This window comes from Rhinoraja longicauda, chromosome 24 (genome assembly GCF_053455715.1).
Source record: "Rhinoraja longicauda isolate Sanriku21f chromosome 24, sRhiLon1.1, whole genome shotgun sequence".
NCBI lineage: Eukaryota > Metazoa > Chordata > Chondrichthyes > Rajiformes > Arhynchobatidae > Rhinoraja > Rhinoraja longicauda.
The window spans coordinates 35,294,870-35,310,277 of record NC_135976.1 but is presented as its reverse complement, the minus strand read 5'-3'; the positions used below and the strand labels follow the sequence as shown (position 1 = coordinate 35,310,277).

At 45.9% G+C, this 15,408-nt stretch overlaps 1 protein-coding gene across 1 annotated transcript; it reads left to right on the top strand.

Annotated features, from left to right (window-relative positions):
• The first annotated feature begins 3,613 nt into the window (after nt 1-3,613).
• psma5 (proteasome 20S subunit alpha 5) lies at nt 3,614-14,817 on the top strand. The gene is made up of 9 exons (XM_078420502.1): nt 3,614-3,810; nt 6,317-6,383; nt 7,689-7,815; nt 8,224-8,291; nt 8,682-8,789; nt 10,426-10,484; nt 12,052-12,154; nt 13,353-13,439; nt 14,499-14,817. The coding sequence occupies exons 1-9, from the start codon at nt 3,782-3,784 to the stop codon at nt 14,574-14,576; spliced, it is 726 nt and encodes a 241-aa protein (XP_078276628.1). The 5' UTR covers nt 3,614-3,781; the 3' UTR covers nt 14,577-14,817.
• Nucleotides 14,818-15,408: the final 591 nt, after the last annotated feature.

The window sequence follows — 15,408 nt, the reverse complement described above, 5'->3', positions numbered from 1 at the left end:
CCTAACTTTCATCAGAACTGGAAAGGTGAGAAAACAAGAATGTTGCAAGATACTGAGGGTGAGGTTCAATTTATTGTTGTGTGTACAGACATACAGGGAAAAGCTTGTTCTGCATGCTACCCAGTCAAATCACACTTCACATGAGTACAACATGACAGAGAGCCACATTGCAGTGTCATGTTGCAACTTCCAACTCTCTGAAGTCTAATCTTGACTCAAGAGATATGCATTATTTTATTCTCTCGCTTCAAAGCCTTGGCGGTACTGATCTTTTACATTGAAAATAAATTATGTACTTGAATCAGAGAGACACACGGCGCTGAAGCAGTCCCTTCAGCCCAGCGAGTTGGCACTGATCATCAGCCAATCCTGCAGCCATCACACTCCCATCAACCTCCCCGGGGCTTCTGCGCTTCACCCGTACACTAGGAGCAACTTACAGCGGCCAACCAACCTACCAAACTGCACGGCTTTAGGGTTCACAGCGAGAACGTGCAAACTCCACTCAGACAGCAGCCGAGGTCAGGACCGAGCCTGGGTGTCCGGCGCTGTGAGGCAGCGGCTCTACCCCCTGCGAATTCCCGTCCATTTCTGCAGATGAAGCTGGAGGCGGCTGCAAGTCCTGGTAATCCCATTCATAAACTGAGCTTCCCGCCACTATCACAGCCAGAACAAAACACATAAACAAACAACAATCAATAATACAATAAATGAACAATCAGTGCTACTAGCAATCGCGGGCCGAGTCATTTCCCCGTGTTGTGGTTTGGGACTGTGCTGCTGGCGTGGGACTTCCCTGTTTCTGACTTCCCCGACGTGACATTCTTGGCGTGTTGCCTCGGGACTTTCCGGGGCCGCAGGAATAGGAGCAACAAGTGCTGCTTACGGGGGCTGAAGTAAAACTGACGGTTCAGACGTGGGCTCACATTGGCTGTAATGGAGGCACAGATGCGGGAATCAGAGCAAACCACAAATTGTTCACCAACCAGAGATCGGTCCTGACCTTCCAACCTGCCTCAGTGGGTCAGGCAGCATCTCTGGAGGAAAACGATGGTTGACATTTAGGGTTGGAACACTTCTTCAGTCTGTAGAAGGGTCCTGACCAGAAACGTCACCCATCTTTTCTCATCAGAGACACTGACTGGCTGAGTTACTTCAGCATTTTGTGTCCATTTTTGATATAAACCAGCATTCGCAGTTCCTTGTTTCTACCATTTAACACATTGGAAACCTTCAGACTATCTTTATTTGGAATTTACTAGACTTTATCTTGCACTGAACGTTATCTTGCACTGAACGTTATTCCCCTTATCCTTAGTATCTGCACACATTGAACAGCTCGTTTGTAATCACGTATAGTCTTTCTGCTGACTGGATAGCATGAAACATAAATGCTTAACACTGTACCTCGGTACACGTGACAATAAACGAAATTGCTGAAACTTTCCTCCTCTCCGTCTGAAGAAGGGTACCGACCCAAAAAGTCATCTATCCATGTTCTCCAGAGATGCTGCCTGACCCGCTGAGTTCCTCCAGCACTGTTTTCTTACCCCACATTTCAACGGTCCCTTGTGTCTCCATTCCCTCTCTCGGTTTTATGTGAAGGACATGACAGGTATCTGCAGCTGCTTGTAAATAACACGCCGTGATTTACTGCAAAATAGTTCCTAATTTGAAATGTGGACAACTGTACCCGACCTCTGGCTTTTAGTCCGACACATTTTTGTTTGTTTAAAAAAACTTTTAACGGAATTTATACGAGAATGATGCCAGTGCACAAGACATGAATGAAATAAACTTTCATGTTAAAGTGACTTTGGATGTGACCATCTTCTTAATGTCTTAATGTAAGTCTGAAGAAGGGTCTCGACCCGAAACGTCACCCATTCCCTCTCTCCTAGATGCTGCCTGACCTGCTGAGTTACTCCAGCATTTTGTGATACCTTCGATTTGTACCAGCATCTGCAGTTATTTTCCTACACTTCTTAACGTAACCGATTTCTATGCAGCCAAACTTTGGCCGAGCCTAACATTTGATGCAGATCTTGTCAAAAAGCTTTGACAATAATTATATTTTGCCAAATACTTGCTAAACAAAGTCTTGTTTCCCAACAACCATCAGATTGTTAAACACTATAACCTCCAAATAAACTCTGAAGCTACTTTGATTTGGGGGGGGTCTTGGCCATAAAACGCCACCCATTCCTTCTCTCCAGAGATGCTGCCAGTCCCGCTGAGTTACTCCAGCTTTTTGTATCTATCTTAGATTGGGGGGGGGGGGGGGGGGGGGGAGGGGGGCAGCATTTTGCAGCGGTACAGAACGTCACAGGAGATCTTTCTTCCCTGTGGCTATCAAACTGTACAATCCCCCCCCTTCTGTCGTGGGGTAGACTGACCCCCCACCCCAATCTTTGCACATCCCCAATCCTTTCCACTCGTCACTTTAATTTCACGTTTCATGTATTTTGTGTTTTATGACTATTGGCAGATCAATTTCCCTCCTGGGATAAAGTTCTATTGTGTCGTACTGCTTGTACATTATTGCTTGTGTGTATATTACACACATATATACACACACTGAACTTTTTGTTGTTTTTTACTATGTTAAGGTATCTGTTATACTGCTGCAACTACGAATCTCACTGTTCCATTTCAGGACATATGACAATAAAACGCTTAACTCTTGTCTGCACTGAAAATTCAAAGAGGTGCACAACTTCAACACCAGAGGAGGTTCTTTGCGCCACTTGCTGGTGCCGAATCGTATTGCACAATTTCATTTAATCAAAGCAGCAAAGAGAAAACGTTTGAAATATGCGATGAATCAAATATTGAAACAAATGGACAGTAAAATAGTGGTAATGTGAACACCACGGCACACGTCACATGCTGTATTGTAGCAGTATAGGAGAATTAAAGGGCAATGTGTCGCAGCAGCGAGCGCATCCAGACATTGAAAGAATGTGGGAAGGGACTGCAGATGAGATGTTGCTTACACCAAAGATAGACACAAAATACTGGAGTAACTCAGCGGGACAGGCAACATCTCTGGAGAGAAGGAATGGGTGACGTTTCGCGTCTTTAGGAGAGTCTCGAACCGAAACGTCACCCATTCCTTCTCTCCAGAGATGCTGCCTGTCCCGCTGAGTTACTCCAGCTTTTTCTGTCAGTCTTACTTCAAGGAGTGCGGGCAGTGAGGGGGTGAGGACTGTGACGACCGGAACCAAGGGTCAGGTTTGCCGCTCTCCACCCGGCGGAGCGTTAGTGGTGCAGCACACAACTGCTCACTCCCCTCCTTCTGCTTTCCCTTTCAATGTTGGAATATTCTCCTCGCTGCTGTCGCGTCCTCCGGACCCCGTCCCCTCCAGCGGGTGGCTGTGGCCGTGTCCATGTCCTCCGGTCGCTGCTGACTGACTGAGGCGCCGGGCGAGGCGGGCGCCGCCGGTGACTGACAGCGGCCGCGGCCAATCAGCGCGGCGATGGTGCCGGAAGGGGCGTCTCCGTCTGCCCCCTGGCGGTGACTGACAAGAGCGGCGGCCAATCGGAGTGGAGCCCGTGACGGTGATGTGCCCGTACCCGCCCCCCCGGGGACTCACGTCCTGACCAATAGGCGGGCGCCGCCGCTCACTCACTCCCGCCCTCAGCCCCATCCCTGCCGCTCCAGGCCACCCACCCATCCACCGGACCCGGCTCCCGCCCTCGCTCAGCCCCATCCCATCCCATCCCATCCCAGCCCGGCTGCTCAAGGCCGCCCTGACCGGACCCGGCTCCCGCCGCCACCATGTTCATCATCAGGTCCGAGTACGACAGGTGGGTGACGCCGCTCGCTCGGGGCCTAGAACCTTGGCCAGGGAAGGGGCCGAGACCTCTCTACTCTGGGGTTGGGACCGGGGGAGCTGGGCCTAGGCTAGGCTGTGCGCGCCTGGCTGGGGCTCGGGGAGCTGTGCCGGGTCTAGGAGACCTGGACCTGGAGGCTCGGGTACCCTCGGCCTCTGCCGCCCCCGCTCCACAGCCAGCGCCATTACCGCCAGCGAGAGGCCTTTCACTTTCTGCCGGTGCCGCCGGCTGCTGAGTCACGGCCTGGGCCCAGGGCCTGTTGCCTTGGGCCAGGGTCCAGGGTCCAGGGCCTCTCGCCCGCCTGCAACAGTTTCCTTCCCCGGCTGCGGTGAGCCGGGAGCCGGGCTCCTCATCGCAGCCCCACACTCCGCACCGTCCCTGCACCGAGCCACACCTGTGATCACCCTACCTGTGCTGGAAATACGCTAATTCAAGTAGGAACACACCTGCATGATAATACTCCTGTGTATAGTACAAGTTTATACACTTAACATAGAAACATAGAAGATAGGTGCAGGAGGAGGCCATTTAGCCCTTTGAGCCAGCACCGCCATTCATTGTGATCATGGCTGATCACCACAATCAGTAACCCGTGCCTGCCTTCTCCCCATATCCCCTGATTCTGCTAGTTGTATACATGTTCCACTTGTATACATTCCAGACCCAGCTGCCTGGAGCTAAACTCCATTCGACCAACAAGTTACAAAGACAATGTTCAATTATTCACAAGAAGATAGACACAAAATGCTGGAGTAATTCAGCGGAACAGTCAGCATTATTATCCATTATCAGAACTGACCTGGCAGACCCATTATTTCTTCCTGCTCCTGTCCCACTGAAATCATTTTCACATACCTCGACTCCATCCGATCCCCTCTGGAAAATCCTTCCTACACATCCAAGTACTCACACGTCAGGCTGCTCGGTGGTCAGACTTGTGCCTTCCTTTTGTTCTCTCTCCCAGGTCCAATGTGTCTCCTTGTGAGTGTTCCAGGATTTGATAGAATTTAATTTCTTCAAAGTTAAATCATCTTAAAGTGGAGATTTCGTAGGAAGGATCTGCAGATGCTGGTTTACACTGAAGATAGACACAAAATGCTGGAGTAACTCAGCGAGAAAGGAATAGGTGACATTTTGGGTTGAGACCCTTCATCATAAAGTTGAGATTGACAGGTTCTTGATTAGTACGGGTGTCAACGATTACAGGGAGAAGGCAGGAGAATGAGTTTGAGAGGGAAGTATACATCAGTCATGAATGAATGGTGGAGTAGACTCGAAGGGTGGAAGGGTAATTTAACTCCGTTGACTTCTGAAAGACCCTTCTGTTCTCTGTTCTGCAGTACAGTGGTACCACCATATTGTTAGTTCTGGTCCCACCCAAGTTGTCTTATCATCTTCCTGTTGCAACTGGACATTTGCTTGCATTTTTGAGGTACTGGGCCAACCAGATAAAGAGGAGTGTGGGATTGATAATTCCTAGTAGTGCACGCATGCACCTTGCTCTTCGTGTGAGTCTTATCAGGCCTCATCGTATTATGTTGTGTATTGTACATATACTGTTTATGTTCAAGCCTGATGCGTGCTTGGAAGAAGCTGTTCTTGAACCTGATGGCCACAGTTTTCAGGTCCTGCATCACCTCCCTGATGATAGGAGTAAAATGAGAGCATGGCCAGGGTGATGTTCTCTGGAGAACATGGATAGGTGACATCTTAGGTTGGGTCAGATTCAGTCTGAAGAAAGGTCTTGACCGAAATGTCACCTATCCATGTTCCTCAGAGATGCTGCCTGACCTGCTGAGTCACAACAGCCCTTTGTGTCTTTCGTTGGTAAACCAGCATCTACAGTTCCTTGTTTCTACACCATCACTGAAATACAAGTTCTATGATCTGGAATTTAGTTTAGTTTTATTTTAGAGATACAGTGTGGAAAGAGACCCTTCAGCCCACCAAGTCCGTGCTGACCAACGATCACCCCATACCCTGAAACTATCCTACACACTCGGGACAATTTATAATTTTTACCGAAGCCAATTGACCTACAAACCTGTATGTGTTTGAAGGGTGGGAGGAAACCGGAGCACTTGAGCACATGGGCTGCAGAAGCAATTGGGAAATGTGGAATTGGAGGAAGCACAGGGGTGAGATTGTGGAGCTGGACCACAGCAACTGGGCTGAGTGATCACCTGTGTTGCGTGAAGGTATCACAAAATGCTGGAGTAACTCAGCGGGTCAGGCAGCATCTCAGGAGAGAAGGAATGGGTGATGTTTCGTGTCGGGACCCTTCATCTGTCTGAAGAAGGGTCTCGACCCGAAAAGTCACCCATTCCTTCTCTCCTGAGATGCTGCCTGACTCGCTGAGTTCTCCAGCATTTTGTGATACCTCCGATTTGAACCAGCGTCTGCAGTTATTTTCCTACGCAACCTGTGTTGAGTGATGCTCTTTGAAGAAATAACACTATGGTTTCATGTTCCCTTTCAGAGGTGTTAACACGTTCTCTCCAGAAGGCCGGCTATTTCAAGTAGAATATGCTATCGAGGCCATTAAGGTATGTTTCTGTTGTAGAATGGGTGAGTTAAGCCCAGCGATAGTCTCACATTCTGGGGAAACGCACATTGGAAATGATGGTCAATTATTTTATTGGTTATACTTTTAATCTAAGGGAGAATTTCGCAGGTAAAATTAACCATTCCCACCATCTTAAAACATAGCCTAGTATTTATATTCACAGTGTGAGCTGTCACCTTTCACAGTGTGAGCTGTCCTAACACACTTCACAGCCAGTGTTTATGGGTTGTCATAGAGAGTTATACAGCGTGGAAACAGGCCCTTTGGCCCAACTTGCCACAACGGCCAACATGTCACAGCTACACTAGTCCCACCTGCCTGCGTTTGGTCCATACCCCTCCAATTTTGTCCTATCCATGTACCTGTCTAACTGTTTCTTAAAAGTTGGGATAGTCCCAGCCTCAACTACCTCCTCTGGCAGCTTGTTCCATACACCCATCACCCTTTGTGTAAAAAAATTACCCCTCAGTTTCCTATTAAATCTTTTCCCCTTGTGAACCTATGTCTTCTGGTCCTCGATCCCCCTACTCTGGGCAAGAGATTCTGTGCATCTAAGGATATTACCTTTATGCGAGATGGGATTTTTTTTTAAAGGATCAAATGAACCAAGTTCTGTCGTCCTTTCTAAAGTCAAAACGACGCAGGCGTCATCAATGCCTCAGCAGTATGTTCTCGTTGCTGGTTGGATCTTAGCCCTACCTCTTTGTCATTCAGTTTATTTGCTTTACTTAATAATGTTTATTTTATAGATACAGCATGGAAAAGGCCCTTCAGCCCTCCCAAGTCCACGCCAACCATACATCACCTGTTCACACTAGTTCTATGTGTAGGAAGGAACTGCAGATGCGGGTTTAAACCGAAGATAGACACAGAAAGCTGGAGTAACTCAGCGGGTCTGACTCACTGAGTTACTCCGGCTTTTTGTGTGTATCTTCACACTAGTTAACATAACATAACATAACATAACAAAACTTTATTGTCACTCGGCACAACACCGAACGAAATTTCAGCAGTCCCACTTACTCATCCACTCTCTACAGACTAGGGGCAGTTTTAGAGGCCAATTAACCTGCAAACCCACAAGTTTGTGATATGGGAGGTTACACGGAGAACATGCAACTCCACACATAGTATCCAAGGTCAGATCGCAACCAGGTCTCTGGTGTAGTGAGACAGTAGCTCTCCCAGCTTCACAATGTTAGAGAAGCCATCTTACTGTATTTTTAAATGAGGTAAATTTAATTTTGAAGAGAGAGTGAAATTTAAGTTCTTTGTGTTTCTACAGTTGGGGTCCACTGCAATCGGGATCCAGACGAGTGAGGGTGTTGTTCTCGCCGTCGAGAAGAGGATCACATCCTCTCTGATGGAACCCAACAGCATCGAGAAAATAGTGGAGATTGATACACACATAGGTGGGTACATGGTGGAGGGGCAAGAGCAATCGAAGACAATCAACTACCTTTTGTTACTAATTCCGGCTGAGTGTTTTTGGTTTATTATTGTCACATGTACCGAGTGAAAAGCTTTGTTTTGCATGCTATGTAATCAGATCAGACAAAACTATACATAATTACAATCAAAAGTACAATAGGTAGAGCAAAGGGGAAGATACTGAGTGCAGAATATAGAGTCCCAGCATTGTAGCAAAGAGAAGAATATTCTGGTTCGCTTACTGAGGATAGACAATTTATAATTTTGTATGTTAACAATAATTGATGTGCATTAAATAAAAAAACGTTACACTGACCATTTCTGTTGAAATGAAGCTACAAATCGTTCCTGGGAGGTTCTGTACTAAATGTTAATTATTTTCTTAATAGGATGTGCAATGAGCGGATTAATAGCTGACGCCAAAACCTTAATCGACAAAGCACGGGTCGAAACGCAGGTAAATGGAAATAGATTCAACTTTGCAGTTGAAGTTTGTATGAGATCCGGTGTTTGCCAATTATTATTTGTCTTAACCTGTTCTTGGAAGAGCACATGCTTTTTTGATCGCAAATATTTTATGTTCACTTTTAACTATTTTAACTTGAAGTTTCTTAAAGTGGTAAAATGAATATTTTTTTTCCAAAGATAGACACAAAGTGCTGGAGTAACTGAGGGTGTCAGGCAGCATCTCTGCAGAAAAAGGCTAGGTGACGATTCAAATTGGGACTAACCCTTTTCTCCAGCAATGCTGTCTGCCCAGCTGAGTTACTCTAGCACTTTGTGTCTATCTTTGGTATAAACCAGTATCTGCAGTTCTTATTTCTAAATATATTTTTCCGTTCTTCAGAATCACTGGTTTACCTACAATGAAAACATGACGGTTGAGAGTGTGACGCAGGCCGTCTCCAACCTGGCCCTGCAGTTTGGTGAAGAAGATGCCGACCCGGGTGCAATGGTAACAGCCCTGGCTACATCTGTACACTATTACACTACATCTGTACACTATTACACTACATCTGTACACTGTATTACACTATTACACTACATCTGTGCACTGTATTACACTATTACACTACATCTGTACACTATTATACTACATCTGTACACTGTATTACACTATTACACTATATCTGTACCTAGTAGTGTAATAGTTTGGTGAAGAAGATGCCGGCCCGGGTGCAATGGTAACAGCCCTGGCTACATCTGTACACTATTACACTACATCTGTACACTATTACACTACATATGTACACTGTATTACACTATTACACTACATCTGTGCACTGTATTACACTATTACACTACATCTGTACACTATTACACTACATCTGTACACTATTACACTACATCTGTACACTATTACACTACATCTGTATACTATTACACTATATCTGTGCACTGTATTACACGATTACACTACATCTGTACACTATTACACTACATCTGTACACTATTGCACTACATCTGTACACTATTACACTACATCTGTACACTGTATTACACTATTACACTACATCTGTACACTATTACACTATATCTGTACACTATTACACTACATCTGTACACTGTATTACACTATTACACTACATCTGTACACTGTATTACACTATTACACTACATCTGTACCTACTGTATTACACTACATCTGTACCTGCTGTATTACACTATTACACTACATCTGTACACTGTATTACACTATTACACTACATCTGTACCTACTGGATTACACTGTTACACTACATCTTAACCTACTGTATTACACAGCCACGTTACGTCAGAGAGTGGTGAATCTGGAATTCTCTGCCACAGAAGGTAGTTGAGGCCAGTTCATTGGCTATATTTAAGAGGGAGTTAGATGTGGCCCTTGTGGCTAAAGGGATCAGGGGGTATGGAGAGAAGGCAGGTAAGGGATACTGAGTTGAATGATCAGCCATGATCATATTGAATGGCGGTGCAGGCTCGCAGGGCCGAATGGCCTACTCCTGCACCTTGTTTCTATGTTTCTATGTCATGGTTGTAATAGTCATCCTTCACCGTCGAAACCCATGAACCTTAGTTCAAGCAACAAACTCGCTCATGAAATACAAAATGCTGAGAAAACAGCGGGTCAGGGAGCATCTGTGGAGGGAATGGACAGGCAATGCTTCAGTTTAAGTTCAGGACCCTTCTTCAGATGGTATAGGGGGGGGAGGAGAGAAAGCTGGCAAAGAGGGTTTGAGATGGGACAAAGCCTGGTAAGTGATAGGTGGGGGCAGATGGCTGAAGGTGAAAAGGAGACAAACGGGTGTCGGGTAAAGAAAGACGAGTGAAATGTAAAGCCGGAGAGAGGGGTATGGGTGGAAGAGGAGGGGTGGGTATTAAATCGGGGACTTGGCGATGGGAGATGTGTGGACAGAGGAGGGGAAAGGGGCAAGGTGACTGGGAGGAATGAGCTTGCTGATGTGCAAGGACTAGACTAGAAAGTGAGGCAACGTAGAACTAGTGTCAACGGGTGATTGGTGATTTTCGTCGAATCAGTGGACTGGAAGGCCTGTTTCTCTGCTGTTTCTATAATTTAAAACGTAATCTAATAATGTTTTGTTTTCCCCCAGAGCCGGCCCTTTGGTGTGGCATTGCTGTTTGGAGGGTATGATGAAAAGGGGCCGCAAATGTGAGCATCATTTCTATTGAGACTTTGTTATCTTATTCACGGTGGTTTATTCCAGCATGTTGAAAGTGCCATGGCATACTATTTAAACTTGGATAATTCTATTCATCATCTCGAATTTTTTGCATATCCTTCATTCAGTATTCTTTATCTCTCTACGTCAACGCCTATATCTCGCGTCCCCTTATCCCTAATTAGTCTGAAGAAGGGTCTTGACTCGAAAAGTCACCCATTCCTTCTCTTCAGAGATGCTGCCTGTCCCGCTGAGTTACTCCAGCTTTTTGTGTCTATCATTGGATTACACCAGCGTCTGCAGTTCCTTCCTGCACTCCCTGTGGGTTTGCTGTGGGTCCTCAGGTTTCCTCCCACATCGCAAGTGTGAGTTTGGGGGTTAATTGGCTTCTGTAAATTGTCCCCAGTGTGTAGGCAGTGGACGAGAAAGTGGGATAACATGGAAGTAATGTGGATTATGATTGATGATCGCCGTCGACTCGGTGGCTGAAGGGTCTGTTTCCAGGCTGCATTTTTCAATCAATCAAACAAATCATGGGGAAGCAAGAGACCACCGATGTTTGTTTACAAATAAAAAGACACCCAGCACTGGAGTAACTCAGCGGGTCAGGCAGCATCTCTGGAGAACATGGATAGGTGACGTTTCACAGAGTGCTGGAGTAACTCAGCGGGTCAGGCAGCATCTCTGGAGAACATGGATAGGTGATGTTTCAGAGTGCTGGAGTAACTCAGTGGGTCAGGCAACATTTGTGGAGAACATGGATAGGTGACGTTTCACAGAGTGCTGGAGTAACTCAGCGGGTCAGGCAGCACCTCTGGAGAACATGGATAGATGACGTTTCACAGAGTGCTGGAGTAACTCAGCGGGTCAGGCAGCATCTGTGGAGAACATGGATAGGTGATGTTTCAGAGTGCTGGAGTAACTCAGTGGGTCAGGCAACATTTGTGGAGAACATGGATAGGTGACGTTTCACAGAGTGCTGGAGTAACTCAGCGGGCAGGCAGCATCTCTGGAGAACATGGATAGGTGATGTTTCAGAGTGCTGGAGTAACTCAGTGGGTCAGGCAACATTTGTGGAGAACATGGATAGGTGACGTTTTGGGTCGCGACCCTTCAGGAACAATAGGGTCCTAACCTGAAATCTTACCCATCCATGCTCTACAGAGATGCTGCATATTCAACCCTGGATAACTGCTCAGAGTTAGAAAAGTTCTTGATTAGAACGGGTGTTAAGGGTTATGGAGAGAAAGCAGGAAACTGGAATTAGGTGACAGAGATCAGCCATGATTGAATGGCAGTGGACTCGATGGGCTGAATGGCCTAATTTTTCTCCTACAGCGTGAACTAGAGAGCAGTCCTGAGCTATGTTTTATCGGACTTTACTGGACTTTACCTTGCACTAAACGTTATTCCCTTTATCATGTATCTGTACACTGCGAACGGCTCGATTATAATCATGTACAGCCTTTCTGTTAACTGGTTAGCACGCAACAAAAGTTTTTCACTGTACCCCAGTACACGTGACAATAAACAAAGCTGTTTCAATGTTTTGAGCAGGTATCACATGGATCCGTCGGGGACCTTTGTACAGTGTGTTGCCAGAGCCATTGGTTCTGCTTCAGAGGGAGCCCAGAGTGCCCTGCAGGAGGTCTATCACAAGGTAGGCAGCCACTCGTGTGTCTGGGAGGTATATCACGGTCTGTAGTTGGGAGGTGTGTGGTGCCCATCCTCCACTCCTGCTGCCGCGGTATTCTCCTGGCCAGTCCAGCGGAGGTTCTGGTGGATGATGAAGGCTGGTTGCCACTTTCAGGGTTGGTAATAAACCTTGCGGTGCTGTATCTTTCCCAAGAATCATTTTGGTAATTGAGCTGTGCAGCAAAGAAACAGGCCCTTAGTCCTATCCCATCATTGCCCAACCCCATCAGTGTGCCTGCATCAATTCCATATCTCTCGGTATCTGCTCACTCACGTATCTGTCCAGATCCTCTGAGATATTGTTGCTATTCCTGCTTCCACATCATCTGTAGATCATTCCAGTTATCAACTGCTCTTTGTATGAACGATTTACCCCTTTGATTCCCTTTAAACCCCCTAGATTTGCACACCCCGATCATGGGAAACAATATCATAATTTTATTTACTTCTGTCATGTCACCTCTCGGCGTCCTTTGCTCCAGGGAAAACAGACCTCATCAGTCTAGACCCCCTGCTGATCACTCAGATGATTACATGGTTAGAACATGGATAGGACAAGTTATATGGATAGAGGATGGGTAGAGGGATATGGACCAAGCGCAGGCAGATGGGACTAGTGTAGATGGGACATGTTGGCCGGTGTGGGCAAGTTGGGCTGAAGGGCCTGTTTGCACATTGAATCACTCTATAACTCGATCCCTCTAATCCAGGCAACATTCTTGTGAATATTTTCTGTGCCCTTTCTAACTTAACCATCGCTCCTATTGTGTGGACCTGAACTGCATTCGCCAATTCCACCCTAACCAATGTTTTGCACAGCTGAAACGTGATGTCCCAACGATTTTACTTGGTGCCTCGGCATTGACAGCAAGCATGCCACGCACTGCCTTCCCTGCCCTGCTCACACGTATTATGATTTTTGTAGAACTAATTCAAAAGATTTAAATTGATCTCTGCTTAATTGGTTTCCAGTGTTATTGCTGTCATTTTAATGGAAATATAGCCCTTTCCATTGTTAACACTTTGCTATACTTTCTCCGTCGGGTCACTTGCAGGAGGATACATATTAGTTGCAGTTTTAATGAGCAGCTGTTTTGATGAGTTTAAACCATCATTGGTAGTGGATGCACAAATGATGTTAACACTTGATTTTTTAATTTCAGTCGATGAAATTAGACGAGGCAAAGAAGGAAGCGCTCACCATCCTGAAACAAGTCATGGAGGAAAAGCTAAGCGCTACTAATATTGAGGTATGAACATTTGCAGTCGGTGTTGCACAGGTTCACATGTTATAGGAGTAGAATTTGGTCATTCGGCCCATCGAGTCTACTCCGCCATTCAATCATGGCTGATCTCTGCCACCTAATCCCATTTTCCTGCCTTCTCCTCATAACATTGACACCCGTTCTAATCAAGAACTTGTCTATCTCTGCCTTAAAAAATCCACTGATTTGGCCTCCACAGCCCTCTGTGACAATGTTCCACAGATTAACTACTCTCCGACTAAAGAAATTGCTCCTTGCTTCCTTTTTAAAAGAGCGCCTTTTAATCCTGAGGCTATGACCTCTGGTCCTAGACTCTCCCACCAGTGGAAACATCCTTTCCACATCCATTCTATCTATGCCTTTCATTCTTCTTTATGTTTCAATGAGGTCCCCCCTCATTCTTCTAAACTCCAGCGAGTACAGGCCCAGTGCCAACTAACGCTCATAGGTTAACCTACTAATTCCTGGGATCATTCCTGTAATCCTCCTCTGGACCATCTCCAGAGCCAGCACATCCTTCCTCAGATATGAGGCTCAAATTTGCTCACAGTACTCCAAATGCGGCTTGACCAGCGCCTTATAGAGCCTCAGATGCAGTACGCTCTTCCAATTAGTGACTAAACACTGGCTGCTGAAGGTTGGGAAACGTTATCCTGATCACCTGAGCATGTGTGAATGACGGGCAGCTATCAACCCACTGTGTCCCCTCTCAGCCCAGCCCCCCCCCCCCCCCCCCCCGCTCCCTGAGGTTGAAGACACTCCAGAACAAAAAAAGGTAGAAAATATTATCCTTCATTTTGATACTCCTTGGAGCACAATGCTAAGTTCCTGTGACGTGCTGGTTCTCGGGGAAGAGAGCCTGCCAAAAGCTGTAGCAAGATATTAGGAAGAGGCCCCAGTCTCCTGCTTTGTTCCCATAAGTTCCAGTAATGAGCTTCATGGTATTTAATAAAGCTGGTGGGGGTTGTTCCGCTTAGCGCTGTACTGTAGCTGGTAGGTTTTGCCGTTTGCCAGACTCTGTTAACTGCTCCATTCTCTTTTCAGCTCGCAACAATAGAGCCTTCAAAAGTATTCCACATGTATACGAAGGAAGAGCTGGAGGAAGAAATTAAGAAAATCTAAATCTGAATTCAGGGCCCAGGCTATTGTTTCCTTGAGTATCAATTCAATCAATCGAAGTTCCAAGCTCTGAAGATAGTTGGTTTGTGGAATAGAACTTGTTGTAGGACTGAGCAATTTCTGATAAAGTTACTGCATATGTAATACGTTTTATCCTGTTTTTTTTTGTGGAAAATCTCTGTACATAGTGCATTGAAAGCCATTATTATCAACCAAATGGGACGAAATAAATTTTGTTACTGATGCTGAGTTGCCAAATATTTTGTTTAAATATACAAACTCTTAAAAGTTACAATTAATTTACTTATCAATTTGTACCTCAACATTTAAAGCCTTGCAGCATTTAAAGCCATGATCTTATCCTGTCTGTATAGAAACATAGAAAATAGGTGCAGGAGTAGGCCATTCGGCCCTTCGAGCCTGCACCGCCATTCAATATGATCATGGCTGATCATCCAACACAGTATCCCGTACCTGCCTTCTCTCCATACCCCCTGATCCCTTTAGCCACAAGGGCCACATCTAACTCCCTCTTAAATATAGCCAATGAACTGGCCTCAACAACCTTCTGTGGCAGAGAATTCCACAGATTCACCACTCTCTGTGTGAAAAAAAACGTTCTCATCTCGGTTCTAAAAGACTTCCCCCTTATCCTTAAACTGTGACCCCTTGTTCTGGACTTCCCCAACATCGGGAACAATCTTGCTGCATCTAGCCTGTCCAACCCCTTAAGAATTTTGTAAGTTTCTATAAGATCCCCCCTCAATTTTCTAAATTCCAGCGAGTACAAGCCGAGTCTATCCAGTCTTTCTTCATATGAAAGTCCTACCATCCC

Bases quoted from the DNA above. Each gene is read 5' to 3' on its own strand.
- psma5 (XM_078420502.1), top strand. From the start codon at position 3,782: ATGTTCATCATCAGGTCCGAGTACGACAG. The intron at 6,384-7,688 runs GTATGTTTCTGT...GTGTTTCTACAG, and splicing joins ATGCTATCGAGGCCATTAAG to TTGGGGTCCACTGCAATCGG. The intron at 10,485-12,051 runs GTGAGCATCATT...TGTTTTGAGCAG, and splicing joins GATGAAAAGGGGCCGCAAAT to GTATCACATGGATCCGTCGG.